At 59.2% G+C, this 16,916-nt stretch overlaps 1 protein-coding gene across 6 annotated transcripts in view; it reads right to left on the bottom strand.

Annotated features, from left to right (window-relative positions):
- Positions 1-245: 245 nt before the first annotated feature.
- The window catches only part of SKAP1 (src kinase associated phosphoprotein 1), a 145,314-nt gene continuing 128,643 nt past the window's right edge, over positions 246-16,916 (bottom strand). Inside the window, exons 10-12 of one of the 6 annotated variants that reach the window (XM_062626541.1) lie at positions 13,815-13,927; positions 1,411-1,528; positions 246-889 (exon numbers count right to left, since the gene is read on the bottom strand). In XM_062626541.1, coding sequence (XP_062482525.1) covers positions 1,427-1,528; positions 13,815-13,927 — 215 coding nt within the window. In that variant the 3' untranslated portion in view covers positions 246-889; positions 1,411-1,426. Of the gene's footprint in view, positions 890-1,410; positions 1,529-11,524; positions 11,771-11,861; positions 12,284-13,814; positions 13,928-16,916 lie in introns of those variants that run through there. The other 5 variants (XM_062626540.1, XM_062626537.1, XM_062626536.1 and 2 more) reach the window with 5 other exon arrangements.

Below are 16,916 nucleotides of genomic sequence, written 5' to 3' on the forward strand. Positions count from 1 at the left end.
GCAGGGCAGAGGGAGAGTTTCTCACCCAGTTCCAACCCCTGCCACGGGCAGGGACCCCTTCCACTGGAGCAGCTTGCTCCAACCTGGCCTTGAGCACTGCCAGGGATGGGGCAGCCACAGCTTCTCTGGGCACCCTGTGCCAGCGCCTCAGCACCCTCCCAGGGAAGAGCTTCTGCCTAAGAGCTCATCTCAGTCTCCCCTCTGGCAGGTTCAAGCCATTCCCCCTGGCCTGTCCCTCCATCCCTTGTCTCAAGCCCCTCTCCCGGTTTCCTGCAGCCCCTTTAGGCACTGGAGCTGCTCTAAGGTCTCCCCTTCAGGAGCCTTCTCTTCTCCAGGTCCAACAACCCCGCCTGTTCTGAACCGGGCACCAACGGGTCCCCCCCATCCAAACACCCGCACGCCGGTGCCGGTACCCGGGCTCACCCTGCGGGCGATGCTCCTGCTCCGGTGCAGCCCCGGGAGGGCTCTGCACCCTCCCCGGGAAGGCCGCGGTCTGCAGGTACCTACCACCATCTAGTGGCCCTTCAGCCAAGTGCGGGAGGAGGAGGAGGAGGATCGGGATGTACCGGGTTAATCCTCGGCCGTGGGGATCCCAACAGGCCTGGACCACACCAGGGGATGCTCAGAGCTGGGGCTGGGGGCGAAAAGGCGCTGCTTGCACCCAGCTCCGGCCCCACGGCAAAGACTGGAGCAGCCAAACATGGAGAGGAGAACGGCTTTATTGTGGGGTGCCACCCCCCGTGCCCCACTGTGCCCTGATGGCGCTGCTGTGGGTACCACAGGGCAGGGCTCTGGTGATGGGACGTGGGTCTCTTCATGCAACGGGTGCCTGTAGGGTGATGGGGACACTGTCAGTGGTATCTCAGCATGGTCAAGGAGAGAGAAGCACCTGCATTTGGGGAAGGGGAGAGACAGAGCTGATGGTGGGAAGGGGACACTGAGACACTGACGTGGCACAGAGGGGATGACAAGGCTGGGATGTGTCTTGGTGAGTGTGGAGGTCTCGCTGCCCCAGGTGGGTACCAGGACTTGGCTGCAGACCCCATCTGCTTTCCCAGCCCTGACCCTGCCTTCAGCTTCCCCATCTCCCACATTCCCTCATCATGGGTTTTGTTTGAATCATTGCAAACCCCAGCCTGGTTTGGGTTGGTGTCAGTGTTGGTGCTGCAGCTCTGGTGGAGGTGGCTGCTGGGGTTCTACCGCGTTTCTCCCCATGGAATCTGAAGGATTTGAGGGCCATGGGGCATGGATGCATCATCCCTCGATCACACCTGGCTTTCCTGAGCTCACCTGCTCCCGTGTAAAACAGGGACCAGGAGATGGAGCCAAAGGCAGCTCTCAAGGCTCAGCACTCTGAGGATGCTGGTGCACCCCAGAACAGAGCTGCCACCCCTGTGACCCATCCCTCACCTGGGCTGATGGCTCCTCATTGCTCCTCCAGGTCATAGGCAGCTGCCAGGTAATCCTTTGGGACGATCCCGACCGCGTTGTTGAGCTCTCCAACCCACCATCCGTACACGTTGTACTCCTGAGGGGACACAGTGGGGTCAAGTGCTGGCATGCTGCTAAATCCATCACTGCCCTTTCTACCCTTCATCCTGCCCCATTCCCCACCTTCACCCAGGGTCCTGCAGGGCCATGGTGTGGAAGCTCAGCATTCAATTCACCCCCTGGGGTGGGAACTGGGAGATCTCATTTCAGATGGCAGCCCTTGGGATGAGAGCCCAGGTCCCAGCCTGGAGCTCTCTGCAGCCGGACCGTGCCGGGTTAACGTGCCCCTTCCCAAGGTTTTTCCATGACAGAAGATACCGGAGGCAAATCGTAACAGGAAAAGCTTCTTGCACTCCCTGTGTGTGTGAGAGGAGGAGTTTGCACCAAAACAGGAGGTTTTCACGTATTATGTAAAGGAGATGGATGTTAACAGCGATGTGCACAGCAGCACATCCCGTGTCCCACACGAGCTCTGGTCCCTCCGCCTGCCTGGGGCATTTAATGGGTCTCCAACCTCATCCCTGCTTCCCAACAGGAAAAAGAAAAAGGGCTTTGCTCAGGATTGAGTCCCCAGAGATGGATTTTGCTCCTGGTGCTTCCAGATGGTGCTGCCCTCACTGGAGCCAGGAAAGGATCCCTCGACACCGCTGGGGCTGGGATCCCCCTGCTCCCCATGGACTCCCATGCAAACCGCACTGACCCACCCCCTCCATAGAAAAGCAGGAGCACGGAGGGATGCGAGCCCCATCCCAGCAGCCTGCGAGGAAGAATCCTGCAAACCCAGCAGGGAAACCTGGGCTCTGCCTGGTCTGCTCTGCTCCCTGGGCAGAGGGGCCGAGACGCACCCCAGGATTGATGGGGACCCCCCCAAGCCCCAGCTCCGCCATAGCCCGCCCTTCCGCTGGGATGAGCGGCAGCCGAGCCCCTCGCCTGCTCCTCAACCAGGGGAGGGAAACGCAAATGGGAGCCAGGCGAGGCCGCGCCGCTCGCTCCCAGCCTTGATTTCACTGCGCGGTGCCAAGAAGAATTAAAAGAACATTAAACTCCCCGCAATGACGGCCAAGTCCTCGTTTCCGAGTGCCAAATTGCGCCGCGCTGCATCCTACAGATGTTCCTTAATTATGCTAATTTTTATTAAGCGATTAAAACGAGGAGAGCGCTGGCACAGCGAGGCAGAGCCCAGCGCAGCCTCAGCTCGGCTCTCATTTACATCCCGCTCGCTGATGCCCGCGTTGGAAAGGGAGGGGAGGAGGAGGGAATGTGGGGCTGGTTTTGCTGGGATCTACCTAATTACACGTTAATGGGGCCTCTGTGCGCAGGACCTGCGTGGACCGAGGTGGGGAGGGGGAAGTCGTTTGGTTGGGATGCTACAGACGGGGCTGAAAAGCCATTAGCTGGGAGGGGAATTGCTCCAGTGAGGTCGGCGCGCCCGGAGAAGGGAGAGGGATGCTCAAGCTCCATCAGGGCAGCAGGAGCTCGGAGGCTGCACCCATGGGTGCTGGTGCTACACCAGCTCCTGGGTCATTTCAAGAGGCAGAGCGAAGCCAATGCTCTGCTCCAGCCACAGAAGCACAGCAGGGATGAGCAAACCCCTTCCGGGCTGGAATGGAACAGGGAACTGGATGTGAGGCTCACCCCACCACCCATCCTCCCAGCTCCGCTCCCGAAATGCTGTGAGCCTATCCCAGAAGGATGAGACCCCCTCGAAGCGCTTCTCCCTGTTCCATTCCCAAGATCCCTGGTGCGAACCCAAAGCAGACGCTCGTTCCCATAATGGCCCACCATCAGGGTGTTTATGGCGGGTTGGTGCACGGGGCCATAAAAGCTTTATGCTGCTCATCTCCATTGACAAAGGAAGAAGGAAGGGAGGGGGGGAGGAAACAACACAACCCGGTTGCTCTCCCTGCCTTGCTCCAGCATCACCCAGGAGAGATGATGCTGTGGGAATGTGGAGCCCCTGGATGGCCCAGCTACAGCTGGGCCCTGTGCCCCCATTGGGGAGGACACCCCATATCCAGTCACCAAAGGTGGGGATGAAGCCAATTGTCCCCTCTGGTCCCCCCACCTGCTGGGACCCTCAGTGTGCAGCCACCACAGCTCCAATCACCCTTCCACCCCCCCTCATGGAGCAGCACAAGCTCCCTTCCTCTGCTGATGCTCCCAAGCTCTCCTTTGCCACCGCACTCCCTCATAAACAACCCCACTGGGCTTCGGGAAGCCCATTAATCACCCCCCTTCACATAGGAGATCAATGATGCTTTGATGGATGCCGAAGGAAAAGCCAATCAGTCAGGGACTTATCGGTTTATGATTGCTCGGCCCCATTATTAGTGCTTGTGTGCCATACATTATGGTTAGGAAAATGGAGGCATCTGATTCCTGCATGAGGGATGGTGGGAGCGCGAGAGGTCGGCTGACACCGGGGAGTTTTATACCAGGTCAGCTATACATCTCCTTACCTCAAAAACCAGCCCGGCGCTGCAGCAAGCTCTGGAATCAAGGGGGAACTGGTCCTCAGCGGGAGGCAGATGAGGGATGTGGCTGGGAACGCCATTTCCTTGGCATGGCACCCAGAGGAGTTAATTTGGGTGATGCTCATCCTTTGCCATGGCCCGCCCCCATCACACTGCTCTTTTGTAGGGTAAAGCCCCATATAAAGCAACGATTCCCACTTGTTTCCAATGAGTCAATTCCCAGCTGCTGTGAGGAGCTGAGGACACTCAGCTGGGGCTGGGGCATTGCTCCTTCCCCTTGTGCCTGTGCCAGGGTGTTGCAGAGTCCCATCCCACCAGGGTCTGTGTATCCAATCCCACTGTGGTCCATGTGTGGCATCCCATCAGGATCTCCACATACCAGAAATGTTAGGGAAAAAAATAGGGATATTAAGTAATTATTCCGGTGGTGAGGCATTGCCACAGGATACCCAGAGAAGCTGCGGCTGCCCCATCCCTGGCAGTGTTCAAGGCCAGGTTGGATGAGGCTTGGAGCAAGCTGCTCTAGTGGAAGGCATCCCTGCCTATTGTGTTGGAATCAGATGAGCTCTAAGATCCCTTCAAACCCAAACCAGGCTGGGGTTCTCTGATTAAACCCAACCAACCCCTAGGCACCACGGCGCAAGATGCTGCTGCTGACCTAGGGACAGGCCACCGCATCCACGGGGAGCGATGGCACCTCATCCACGGGGAGCGATGGCACCGCATCCACGAGGAGCGATGGCACCGCATCCTCGGGGAGCGATGGCACCGCATCCTCGGGGAGCGATGGCACCGCATCCTCGGTCAGCGATGGCTCCGCATCCACGTCGAGCGATGGCACCGCATCCACGGGGAGCGATGGCACCGCATCCACGGGGAGAGATGGCACCGCATCCACGGGCAGCGATGGCACCGCATCCTCGGGGAGCGATGGCACCGCATCCTCGGGGAGCGATGGCACCGCATCCACGGGGAGCGATGGCACCGCATCCACGAGGAGCGATGGCACCGCATCCACGGGGAGCGATGGCACCGCATCCACGGGGAGCGATGGCACCGCATCCACGGGGAGCGATGGCACCGCATCCACGGGGAGCGATGGCACCGCATCCACGGGGAGCGATGGCACCGCATCCACGGGGAGCGATGGCACCGCATCCACGGGCAGCGATGGCACCGCATCCACGAGGAGCGATGGCACCGCATCCACGGGGAGCGATGGCACCGCATCCACGGGGAGAGATGGCACCGCATCCACGGGGAGAGATGGCACCGCATCCACGAGGAGCGATGGCACCGCATCACGGCACCGGAGCGATGGCACCGCATCCACGGGGAGCGATGGCACCGCATCCACGAGGAGCGATGGCACCGCATCCACGGGGAGCGATGGCACCGCATCCACGGGGAGCGATGGCACCGCATCCACGGGCAGCGATGGCACCGCATCCACGGGGAGCGATGGCACCGCATCCACGGGGAGAGATGGCACCGCATCCACGGGGAGCGATGGCACCGCATCCACGAGGAGCGATGGCACCGCATCCACGGGGAGAGATGGCACCGCATCCACGGGGAGCGATGGCACCGCATCCACGAGGAGCGATGGCACCGCATCCACGAGGAGCGATGGCACCGCATCCTCGGGGAGCGATGGCACCGCATCCACGGGGAGCGATGGCACCGCATCCACGGGCAGCGATGGCAGATGGCACCGCATCCACGAGGAGCGATGGCACCGCATCCACGGGGAGCGAGCGATGGCACCGCATCCACGGGGAGCGATCCACGGGGAGCGATGGCACCGCATCCTCGGGGAGCGATGGCACCGCATCCACGCGGAGCGATGGCACCGCATCCACGGGGAGCGATGGCACCGCATCCACGAGGAGCGATGGCACCGCATCCTCGGGGAGCGATGGCACCGCATCCTCGGGGAGCGATGGCACCGCATCCACGGGGAGCGATGGCACCGCATCCACGGGGAGCGATGGCACCGCATCCACTGGCAGCGATGGCACCGCATCCTCGGGGAGCGATGGCACCGCATCCTCGGGGAGCGATGGCACCGCATCCTCGGGGAGCGATGGCACCGCATCCACGGGGAGCGATGGCACCGCATCCACGGGGAGCGATGGCACCGCATCCTCGGGGAGCGATGGCACCGCATCCACGGGCAGCGATGGCACCGCATCCACGAGGAGCGATGGCACCGCATCCACGGGCAGCGATGGCACCGCATCCATGGGGAGCGATGGCACCGCATCCAGCCGGCGGCAGAAGGTGCAGCTGGAGGGGCTGGGAGACAACAGCGGCACTGGCTGGGCTGAGGAGCCGGCGTGGCAACGCCGCGTTAATCCCAGCGCCACGAAGCGCACGGGCTCCGGCGCGCTCGGACCGCGGCTCCGAGCCTCGGGCCCCGCGGGCGAGCGCGATGGGACGGAAGCGTTTCATCTGCTCGGCCCATCTGTGCCCGGAGAGGCGCCTCCGAAGCTCCACGTCGCCTTTAATATCCTCCTAAATCACCTCCCCGCAGCACTTCAAGGGGCCGTGGCTGCAATAGCACAGGTTCATCGAGAGTGCACGGGAAGGGGGGGGAGCTGCTGGGGATTGGCTTTGGTGGAGCGCGGTTCCCAGGGAATGGGGGGTTCCTGTGCCCCTCGGATAGGGGAGAGGGGAGGGGGAAAAGAGAAGCGGGTGACGAAGCCGAGGGAAGGGATGGTGCCGGTGCCGGGAGGCGATGGGCAGGGGTGGGTGGGAGCAAACGGGCTGGAATGGAGCGAAAATCACTGCCGAGGAATGGCTTTTATTGATGTTCCCTTGGTGCGTGAGGCCGATGTGAGCCCCCTCTCCGGAGAGCCCCATCCTGCTCCAGAGGGCCCTATCCCACCCCGGAGAGCCCCATCCTGCTCCAGAGGGCCCTATCCCACTCCGGAGAGCCCCATCCTGCTCCAGAGGGCCCTATCCCTCTCCGGAGAGCCCCATCCTGCTCCAGAGGGCCCTATCCCACTCTGGAGAGCCCTATCCCTCTCTCCAAAGGGCCCCATCCTGCTCCAGAAAGCTCCATCCTGCTCACACATAAAATGGGTGCGGATGCTTGGGTGATGGGGGAGACCCCAAAACAGCCATAGCTTGAGGGGGGTGGACACCCCTGGGTGCCCCCGCAAATGTTGTGTCCTCCAGAGGTGCTTCAGCTCAGGTGCATCCCGCTCCTGCCTCAGTTTCTCCATCACACTAAGGTTGAGCCCCCTTTAATGTGGCTTTTCAATGCTTGGGGGGGGGTGTGTGTAAGAAAGATGATCCAGGGATGGGGTTTAGCAGGGCCTGTTGTGACAGGACAAGGGGGAAAAGTGGTTTTAAATGAAAACAGGGAGATTCAAACCAGATCTAAGAAATGCTTCATGCTGGGGCACAGGGTGCCCAGGGGGTGGGAGATTCCCCATCCCTGGATCAGGATCAGGCTGGAGAGGCTCTGAGGGTCCTGCTCTGGTGGGGATGGCCCTGCCCTTGGAGAGGGCTTTTAAGGGTCCCCCTCCAATCCAAACCATGATTCTGTGAATCTATCTCCTGGGCTGCCACCCCCAAATCGCCCCACATCATGTGTGGGGTGCAGGGGGGGCTCCGGGGCTGCAGGGTTCCGGGCTGCAGGGGGTGTCTAAGGGGGGATGCTGTGTGTGTGTGTGTGTGTGTGTGTGTGTGTGTGTGTGTGTGTGATGCTCGCGTTGCCCGGCAGCGCATCCCCGCGTTGCCATGGCAGCCGCATCCACCGGCTCCCGAGCGACCCCGGCGGGGTCAGGCGCGGGTCGGCAGAACAAGAGAGCACCGGCACCGGCGGCAGCGGGACCCCAAGCCCCGGCCCCGACCCCGTTACCGCTTCCCCCGGCCATAGGGTGTGGATGGGAGCAGCGATGGGCGCTATCGACACGTCCTTATAGCGGCTGCTTCCCCCAAAGGTCACGGCGTTCTCCCTCCTTCCTTCATTAATGAACTCCTCATGCGGGTTTCTGGGGCTGGGGGGAGCAGGACGTTGGGGCTGTGGCTAAAGGATGGTGAGCAGCAAAGGGGTCGTGGCAATGGAAACGGCTCCTTGACTTCCCGGGAACTTCCCGCACCGGGAACGTGCCAAACCGCCCTGTTCTCCTTTGCAACCCGCTTCACAGAGCGCAAACCCCAACCAACCCCAGCCAGCCCCGGAGCGGCTCCATCCCTCCCTTAGGATTTATGATCCTCATTAACTGATGACCTTGAAACGCGCGTCCTTTCCGCAGGGATTGCTGCGAGGGTCCATTTCCCATCCAAACCAGGATGGGGAGGGGGGGGGTCACCGGACCCCTCTGCCCCAGCCCCTTTCTCTATCACCCCACAGCCCCAAAAGAGCCAGCGCCGGGACCCTGTGATCCCCTCCACAGGCAAAAATCACACCGAGGGGTCCGAATCCATGCGGGAATCGCAGCGGGGAAAGGCAGGGAGGAGGGGAAGAGCCTCAGCCTCAGCCGTGCCCCCGACGCCGCTGGTTCATAAAGAGAAGGCGGGCAGCGGCGGCTGTGATTCGGTGACAGCTTCCCCAGGACACAGCGAGATGCACTTGTGTTATTTTAATTAAATACTGCATTATGCTTTGTGACAACTTCATGGCCACAGCGTAAATGAATCTGGAATTAAAGTCTTACTTAGGCATTCCACCACTTCCCCCCCCCCCGCCGCCGCCTCCTTTCCCTTCCTCCCCTCCGCGTTACAAAGCAAAAGGCCATAAAATCAAGATGTTTGCTCAGTTACAGATGGAGCAGCTTGGAAAAGAGGGGGGAAAAACAGAGGAAAGGAGACGGGGAGGAGAGCGGGAAGCGCCAGCGGCTGGCGGAGGAGAGCACCAAGGGGCGATGCTGGAGGTTAATGGGGTGTGATCGGCTCCTTCCCTTGACCGCAGGGTTTGGTGCTGCCGTGATTGCTGCTTCCCATTCGTGATTTGAAGGGATGAAGCCCTGGAAGCTTGAATCCATCGGGGATGGGGTCTGTGGCGACGGAGTTATGGCGAAAGGGGAACGTCTTACTTAACAGCCAGCCCTGGAAGTTCAATTCCATCCCTCTATTAACCCGTCTCTAATGAAACCAGACCGTACGTGACATTTTGCACTGGATCGCCTTTAAATGTTACCACATCCATTGGCTTAAATGTTACCCTGAACTGAGAGATGGGCTTGTAATTATCTCCATCTCCCTAATGAACTCAGAGTTCTGCTGTCTACTGGCGTTTGACATCAGGAAAGCAAAACAAGGGGGGCTCAGGAACACAAAGCCCCCAGTTTCAAGGGGGGCAGAGACAGGATTTAATCCTCCTCTGCTCTGTTTTGCCCTCATGGAATCACGGTTCCATCCTCGCGTCCCCTTTAGTCCCCATTAACCACCCCCCAAATCAAAAGGGCTCACTTCCATCTACCCGTCCTCTGTATTAGCCCCATATCCATGTGGATAATCCGCAGGTCCATAAACCACCCGCAGCCTGGGGAAGTTATGGCCGGGGAGGGATGGTTTTAACGACAAGGCTCTGCTTCCGCATTTTCCCAAGTGGAATTTCCACTTCTATTTATGAAATAAGCCGGGAAATCGGCTCCCATTTGTTAAAGCCGGGAAGAAAAAGCGGATTTTTTCAGTCTTTTATAGGAATAGCTCCATATTTTTCTCTTTGGCACCCATTTGAACCAGGGCAAAATATCCCCCCCCCCCCTCCAAACCGGATTAGCAAGGGGCTCGTTACTAAATCTCTGTCTCATAAAGGCAGAGTTGACTCTGGAGGAGCTGCCGCTCCTAAGGCTGCCTTTGGAAAATGGAAGGATTGTCACCCTTAAAGACACAAATTTCCTCTCTAATATATTCAAATGGAGGCCTCGGAATCCAATCCTACATGGGCATATCTCATAAATTCCCAATATTTCAGCCTCAACAGCCTCCGATGGTTAGTTTTAAAGATTTATGTGGTAAAAAATTACTCGGTGATGAATATAGTTTATTCTGCGCAGTATTGGAGGGGATCAGGAATTAAACCACTGTCTTTAACAGGGAATTTATTATTACCTCTGTCAAAGCCAAAGTCTTTAACGGCATTTATTATACATTTCAGGGCAAAATGAATGGTTGGGGACCGCTTTAAACCTGAACCCCCCCTCCCCAAAGGACCCATGGGCTGGGGGGCAATGTTTCAACAGCCCCCCAGGAGCACTGGGGTGGCATCGGGGTCCCGTGAGCACGGGGAAGGGACCACCAGTGCCCGCTGCACAGGGCAGGGTGGCTGGTGGGGTTGAGAGCAGCAGGGTTGGGGCACGGTGTGGGATGAGGCATTGGGTGAGTCCCAATGGATGGGGCGCAATTTGGGATGCAGCAATGGGGACACACGGGTGAATCCCAATGCATGGGGTGCAATTTGGGATGCAGCAATGGGGACACACGGGTGAATCCCAATGCATGGGGTGCAATTTAGGATGCGGCAATGGGGACGCACAGGTGAATCCCCATGGATAGGGCACGATTTAGGATGCAGCACTGGGGACACAGGGGTGAATCCCAATGCATGGGGCACGATTTAGGATGCAGCACTGGGGACACAGGGGTGAATCCCAATGCATGGGGCACGATTTAGGATGCAGCACTGGGGACACAGGGGTGAATCCCCATGGATGGGGCACAACCTGGGATGCAGCAATGGGAACACATGGGTGAATCCCCATGGATAGGGCACGATTTAGGATGCAGCACTGGGGACACAGGGGTGAATCCCCATGGATGGGGCACAACCTGGGATGCAGCAATGGGAACACATGGGTGAATCCCCATGGATAGGGCACGATTTAGGATGCAGCACTGGGGACACAGGGGTGAATCCCCATGGATGGGGCACAACCTGGGATGCAGCAATGGGAACACATGGGTGAATCCCCATGGATAGGGCACGATTTAGGATGCAGCACTGGGGACACAGGGGTGAATCCCCATGGATGGGGCACAACCTGGGATGCAGCACTGGGGACACAGGGGCACTGGGGCATCGCCGGCGCTGCCGCCAGCGCTCAGCCTCCCTTTTGTCCTCGCCTGTGCCAATGTCCCCTCATTTATACAAATTACCTGGGAGGAATGAGCCTGCCAGGGGCTCGCTCTGGACCATTGCTTCCCGGCGGGGGGGCGGCAGGCCCGGCCCTCACTTGGATTTGACCGGTGGCTGACCGTTGCCTTCCAGCTGACCCCAGCCCCAGCCCCATTCCCCTCCCAGAGGGGTTATTGATGGGATGGGAACGCAGCCGAGCCCCGGGGGCAGACCCACGGCCCCGGGATGGGCGCTGAGCCCCGGCTGGGCTCATCACACGCTGGCTCCATCACCCAAGAGGTTCAGCACATCGGGGGGGGCCGTGGCCTCGCCCCACGGACGAGATGGCCCCAAACCCACGCAGAATGCCACTAGATGTCACCACACGCCTTTCGCTCCGGGGCCGGGGTACAGGAATATTCCCCCCCCCCCCCCCATCTCCTTCCCTCTCCCCGTTTCCCCCCCTGCTTTCATTGAAAGCAATTGAGAGAATTAACTTATCCGGTTTTATGGCCTGCTTGTCACATCCAACTAAGCCCACTTAAAATAGGAAGTCTCACTGCATTCAAATCATTATCAGAACGTACAAATCACTCAGCCAGGGGAAAGGGGAGCGATGCCAGGGAAAGGGATGCGGTGCCGGGGTCACAGCTTCCTCCCCCCCCTCAGATTCATTCCCTCCCATGCATTATCCCATCTGGGCTGCACTGAGCAGGGTCGTGTTTTGGGGTCCCTGCAAAGGTAGGTGATGAGGTGGGGAAAGAGCTTGGGCAGATGTGACTCCCCCCCCAGCCCTGTTATTCCCGCTATCCCTGCAGCAACACATCACTGGCAGCACTGGGGTGCAATGAAGAGCATCAAGCCCAGGTTTGGGGATGATGAGAAAAGCCCTTCACAGTGGCATTCCCTGGTTCAAAGTCAAAGCCTCTTGGTGGCAAGGGGCTGGGGGGCTACAGCACCAAAGGGACGGCTCCAAGGAGGGATGCAGCAGTGATGATGCTTCCCTTGCATCCCTCCACTGCAGCATCCCTCACATCCCCAAGTCCCTTCTATCTACCGGTGTCCACAAACCCCCAAACCACTTTTCCGTGCTGCTGCTGGAAATGTCAGACAGGGCCCGAGCAGCAGCGTTTCAAACACACCAGATGGGTTTTTATATTAGCTCCTATTTCATGTTCAGCTGCAGCGGCCGCACCGCTGAAGCGGCCGCCCCGGCGCTGCCGACTTTGCTTCGCTGAGATTAATTCTGCAGAATTAATTGGGACAAGATTGAAAAGGAAATTAAAACGCAGCCGAACGAACAGGCTTTTCGAACACCTTCCCCCCCCCCCCTTCCTTTCTGCCTCCATCCTTTCCCCCTCCCCGTCCATCGCCGCCTCCGTTCCGCGAGCATCCGTCGCGCAGAGTCATTTACGGGGGAAAAGCTCTCAGGAGCGATCGGTTCCGTGTGAGGGAACCAGCACAAGAGTCGCAATCTGGAGGCACTGAAGAGAGCGAAAACCCTGCCGTGACTCCAAGCTGTGTCCCCGAGCTGGTGCAGGGCTGGGGGGGGGACACCAGACCTGCTCTGCTGTCAGCAGGATGGACCGGGGCACCGGTGATGGCACCGGTGTCACCCCCTGGATAAAGGAGGTGATGCAGGTTCAGTCCCTGAGCACATCAGCTCCATCCTAGGGGCCAGCAAGTCGCTAAATGCCATTGTAAAGTGCTCTGAGATCCACAGATGGGGAATTCTCGGCCTTCCAGAATGCGATGGTGAAGCCCAAGCTCCAAGCTGCTCTCTGCCACTGCCAGGGATGCAGCTGCCTCCGAGGGGACACAGGGGAGCTGGCCTCAAACATGCCAGCTAAAAGCATCCATCCCATGCTGGCTGCAGCTGGGAGGGGGACAGGCTGGTTATGGGGCTGCTGCAGTGCATGGCTCGGAGCAAAGGGCACCCACACTGTAGGTCCGTTCCCAAGGGCTCTGATGGATAGATGGACAAAAACCTCCAAGGAGAGGCTGGATGCTGCCACTCCCTGCCCATCACTGCGGTGTCTGATCACCCACGTCCTCCCTGGGGATAGAGGGATATGCCAAAACAAATCTGATTCACAAGGGCCTGTAGGGACAGGCCAAGGGGAATGGCTTTAACCTGCCCGAGGGGAGACTGAGCTGAGCTCTTAGGCAGAAGCTCTTCCCTGGGAGGGTGCTGAGGCGCTGGCACAGGGTGCCCAGAGAAGCTGTGGCTGCCCCATCCCTGGCAGTGCTCAGGGCCAGGCTGGAGCAAGCTGCTCCAGTGGAAGGGGTCCCTGCCCATTGGGGTTGGAGCTGGAGGAGCTTTGAGGTCCCTTTAACACAAACCAGGCTGTGAAAACCCAACTGCCCCCATTCATCACTGCCACGAACCGAGGCCACCGTGGTCCGGTGGGACCCGGCTGGGAGCCAGGACAGAGCCCTGCGGCGCTGAGCGGGGCAGGAGGGGGTCACAGCACCCCCGCTGATGCAAACAAGTTATTCACCTGCGTGTGCTTGCTGAAGGGAGCCCCGGTCACACCCAGCTGAGCAACTCAATTACCCCTGTGCTACCCGAGCAACAGCACGTAGGGAGCCCATCGCCATGGGAAACAGCAGGGAGAGCACACCGCATCCCGCTTTAGGGCATCCGAAATGCCACGTGCGAGGGCAGCAGTGGCCCTGGGGGGGCACTGAGCTGCTCCTTGAGCTCTGCTTTGGACCAGTTCCATCAGCTCCTGACCTTGCAGTTGAGCCCCACAATGAGCACGGGGAGGCTTTACCTTGCTGAGGATGTAGATGAGGTCTCCGCGGTGGAAGGAGAGCTCGTCGGGATGCTCGCTGCTGCAGTCCCATAGGCCTTGGTAGTAATGGGCATAATCCTGCCAGGGACCCTCTGGGAAAAGCAAAGAGAGGTCAAGGTGAAAGGGAATTATATGGGGAAATATTGGGATTGTGGGGTGGTGCCTTCGCTCCTCTCCCAAGCCCTTCATCTCCTCCTCAGGCTCAAAGTGAGCCATGGAGATCCATACCCTGGTCCAAAGGGGACACATGGCCCCAGCACCACCTCTGCAGTGCAGTGTCCCCGCTGTGCCAGAGGCCACAGGAGGGGAACACCATCCTTTAACATGGATATTGCAGGGAGGATGCTGCTGGCGGAGGTGACAGCCTTCAGCATAGAAACCAAGGGGGGGATTGCAGGCAATGGAACAGGGATCACTCAGGAAGCCAACAGCACTGAACGGAGTGGGAACAGGGATGGGAGGAGAGCAGGGAGCAAACATCTGCCTTCAACCCCACTGCAGGAGCTCAGAGAAGGTCCCAAACCTCCTAGGGCACGATGCAACCTGAATGCTCAGGTCTGGATGTGCCTGATGGGAAGCGGCTTGTCCCAGCGCATCCAACCCATCCTTCCCAGCACCAAAAACCCCATCCCGAACCCCCCCCATTCCCGGTTCCCGAGCACACAAGACAACGGTGACACCACGTTCCTGCACCCAGCTTCAGGCAGGGGCCTGCTCCGATGGCACAGCACCAAGGTGGGGGTGAACCCCGATGTCACGACACGGACATCGCCATGATGTGACCCCTATGGATAACGGGAGCCAGGCAAAGCTCGTCTTGCAGGGGGTCTGTGCTGCTCTCCACAGCTGAGCCAAGCCCAGGAAGCAGAAACAGCAAATGCTGAGCGCACGTTGGAGGCAGTGCTTCTAATATGGTCTAAGGGACTGAGTGATAAGGGTGCATGCGGAGTGCTGTGCCCAGATTTGATCACCTAAATATGAAAGAGGACATTACAGAGCCGGATAACGGCACAGCAGGGAGCAACTGGAATGACTCAGGGACTTGGGGAACTTAGGCTGGGAGGAAAAAAACCCCACCAAAGCAGGGCTGCATCCTTTGGAAAGTATTAAAGGGGGAGCACGCAGCGGCGAGGAGAAGATTGGGAAGGGAATAGAAGGAGAAGGAGCTACTGAGTTATTTCAGCTTGTGCTAAGTGCAGGAACCAGAGGTGATGAACTGGAGGCGGAGGAAAGTCTCCGAGCAGGAGGATGAGGCAAGCAGCAGCTTTGGTCATTAACACCAAAGGTCGTTAGAGGAGGGTGTGAGGACACCATCACCATGCAGAGATTAAGCTGGGATGGGCGATGCAAGCCAGTGGCTTGGCACGGACCTGCTGGTGTCCCCTGTGAGATGAGGGTGGGCAAAGGCTGCTGTGGGGGCATAAAAGCACCGGTAATGCTTGAGCATCGCTGTTAATGTGCTGGCAGAGGGATTTAAGGACAGCGATCCCACACATCAGCTCCTCCGTGTCACTGCAGGGAGGGGAAGAGGCTTGAAACAGGAAATACAGCTTCCTACAAAGGGTTTCCAGAGCCAAAAGTGCCTGTTCCCGTGCTGGTGAGCAGCCGGGACCCATGGGTCTGCTTGCCTGGGGTGAGGATGCTGCGGGGAAGCTGGAGCCAACCTTATCCCGGTTCTCCCTCATTTACTGGGAATGCTGGGGAGGTGCCTCCCCCTCCTGCATCCGCTCTTTCCTGCTTATCAAAGGAAGGAGAGGACCTTGGAGGCATCTCCCCCTCCTCAGCAAGGAGCTGTTGGTAAAGCAGAGCTCTGGAGGAGCGCCCGGACGTGGCAGGACACAGGGAGAACGTTTTCCAGCCCCTGGGAAGGTTTGCATGGAAGCTCTCGTGCTTCCCTCCAGCCCTGCCTGCCTCCAAAGGTCAGGCTTTATGGCCTTGGATGAGGAAGATGCCTCAGGATGGAAGCGCGGCTCCGCTCTTAACCCCCTGCTGCAGCTTCAGAAGCAGCCGAGATCTTTGTGCCAGATACCAGGACGGGCTTCTTGGAGCAAAGCCTGTTTGTGGGAAAGGGATCCTGGCTCCTGGCTTGCTCCTTGAAGGCAAGGCAAGGGGGGGACTTCACTCTGCAGCCTCTGCAGGGGACAGGGGATGGCCACAACCCTCCTGACCAGCCAGCTCCAGGCTGGTGCAATGTGGGATGTGGGATGTGGGCTGGATCCAGATGAGCCATCGCAGGACTCCTGCATTCATTCTGCTCACTTACACAGGGCCGAGGTGATGTTTAAATAGCCCCAGTGCCCCATCGAGACCTTGAACTCCACGTTCAGCTGTGGTTTCACTGCTTTGCACTGCTGTGAGTGGGACGAGAGCCTGCTCTTAGGGCTCTTCTCATTAAGAGAACCAGCCAGATGTGACGGCTGCATCATCTTCCCCTGCAGCCCCAGGAAGAGGCTTTGGGAGAGGCTGGATCCATCCCAGCCCCCTTCCTTGGGAAGCCTGTTGATGCTGAAGCCTGATGACAACCGTCCGCAGCTCCGGGGTTCCACTGCTGTGCCCATGGCAGGTGACAGGGAGCAGCCTGCGAGGCTTTGCTTTGCTAAGCAGAGGAACCGTGCTCTGCATCCGCAGCAGCAGCCCCAGGCCCATCCAGTGCCTGGGATTAAGCAGCCTTGAGCAGAGTAAATGAGGCCTGAAGCTGCTCCAGCATCGGGGCATCCTCGTGGTTCCTCCAACTGGGAAACAATGGTTTTCCATCAGCCAAATGCTCATCTGGCACTGCGGCCGTGTGACAGGATGAAGAACCAGCCCTCACCCTCCCTCCCACCCCAAGGACTCCCATCACCTCTCCCGTGCCCGTGGACAGGAGCGCCCATCGCCCGGGTCGGGGTTCCTGGGGCTCTGATGACCTTTCCCTCTTGGAACACAGCCTGGCTTTTCCCAGGCGAGGACTGAACCCGTTGCTTGGTGTCAAACCCACCCAGGGCTGAAAGCAATCCCCAGGCTGCTGGTGGCTGCACCGGTTCTAACCATCAACAACCATTGGCGCCGCAGGCGGATGCCGATGGGCACGGGCAGGGCGTT

This window comes from Pezoporus occidentalis, unplaced genomic scaffold, assembly GCF_034315485.1.
Source record: "Pezoporus occidentalis ecotype Australia unplaced genomic scaffold, CSIRO_AGI_Poc_V1 ctg293, whole genome shotgun sequence".
Classification (NCBI taxonomy): Eukaryota; Metazoa; Chordata; class Aves; order Psittaciformes; family Psittacidae; genus Pezoporus; species Pezoporus occidentalis.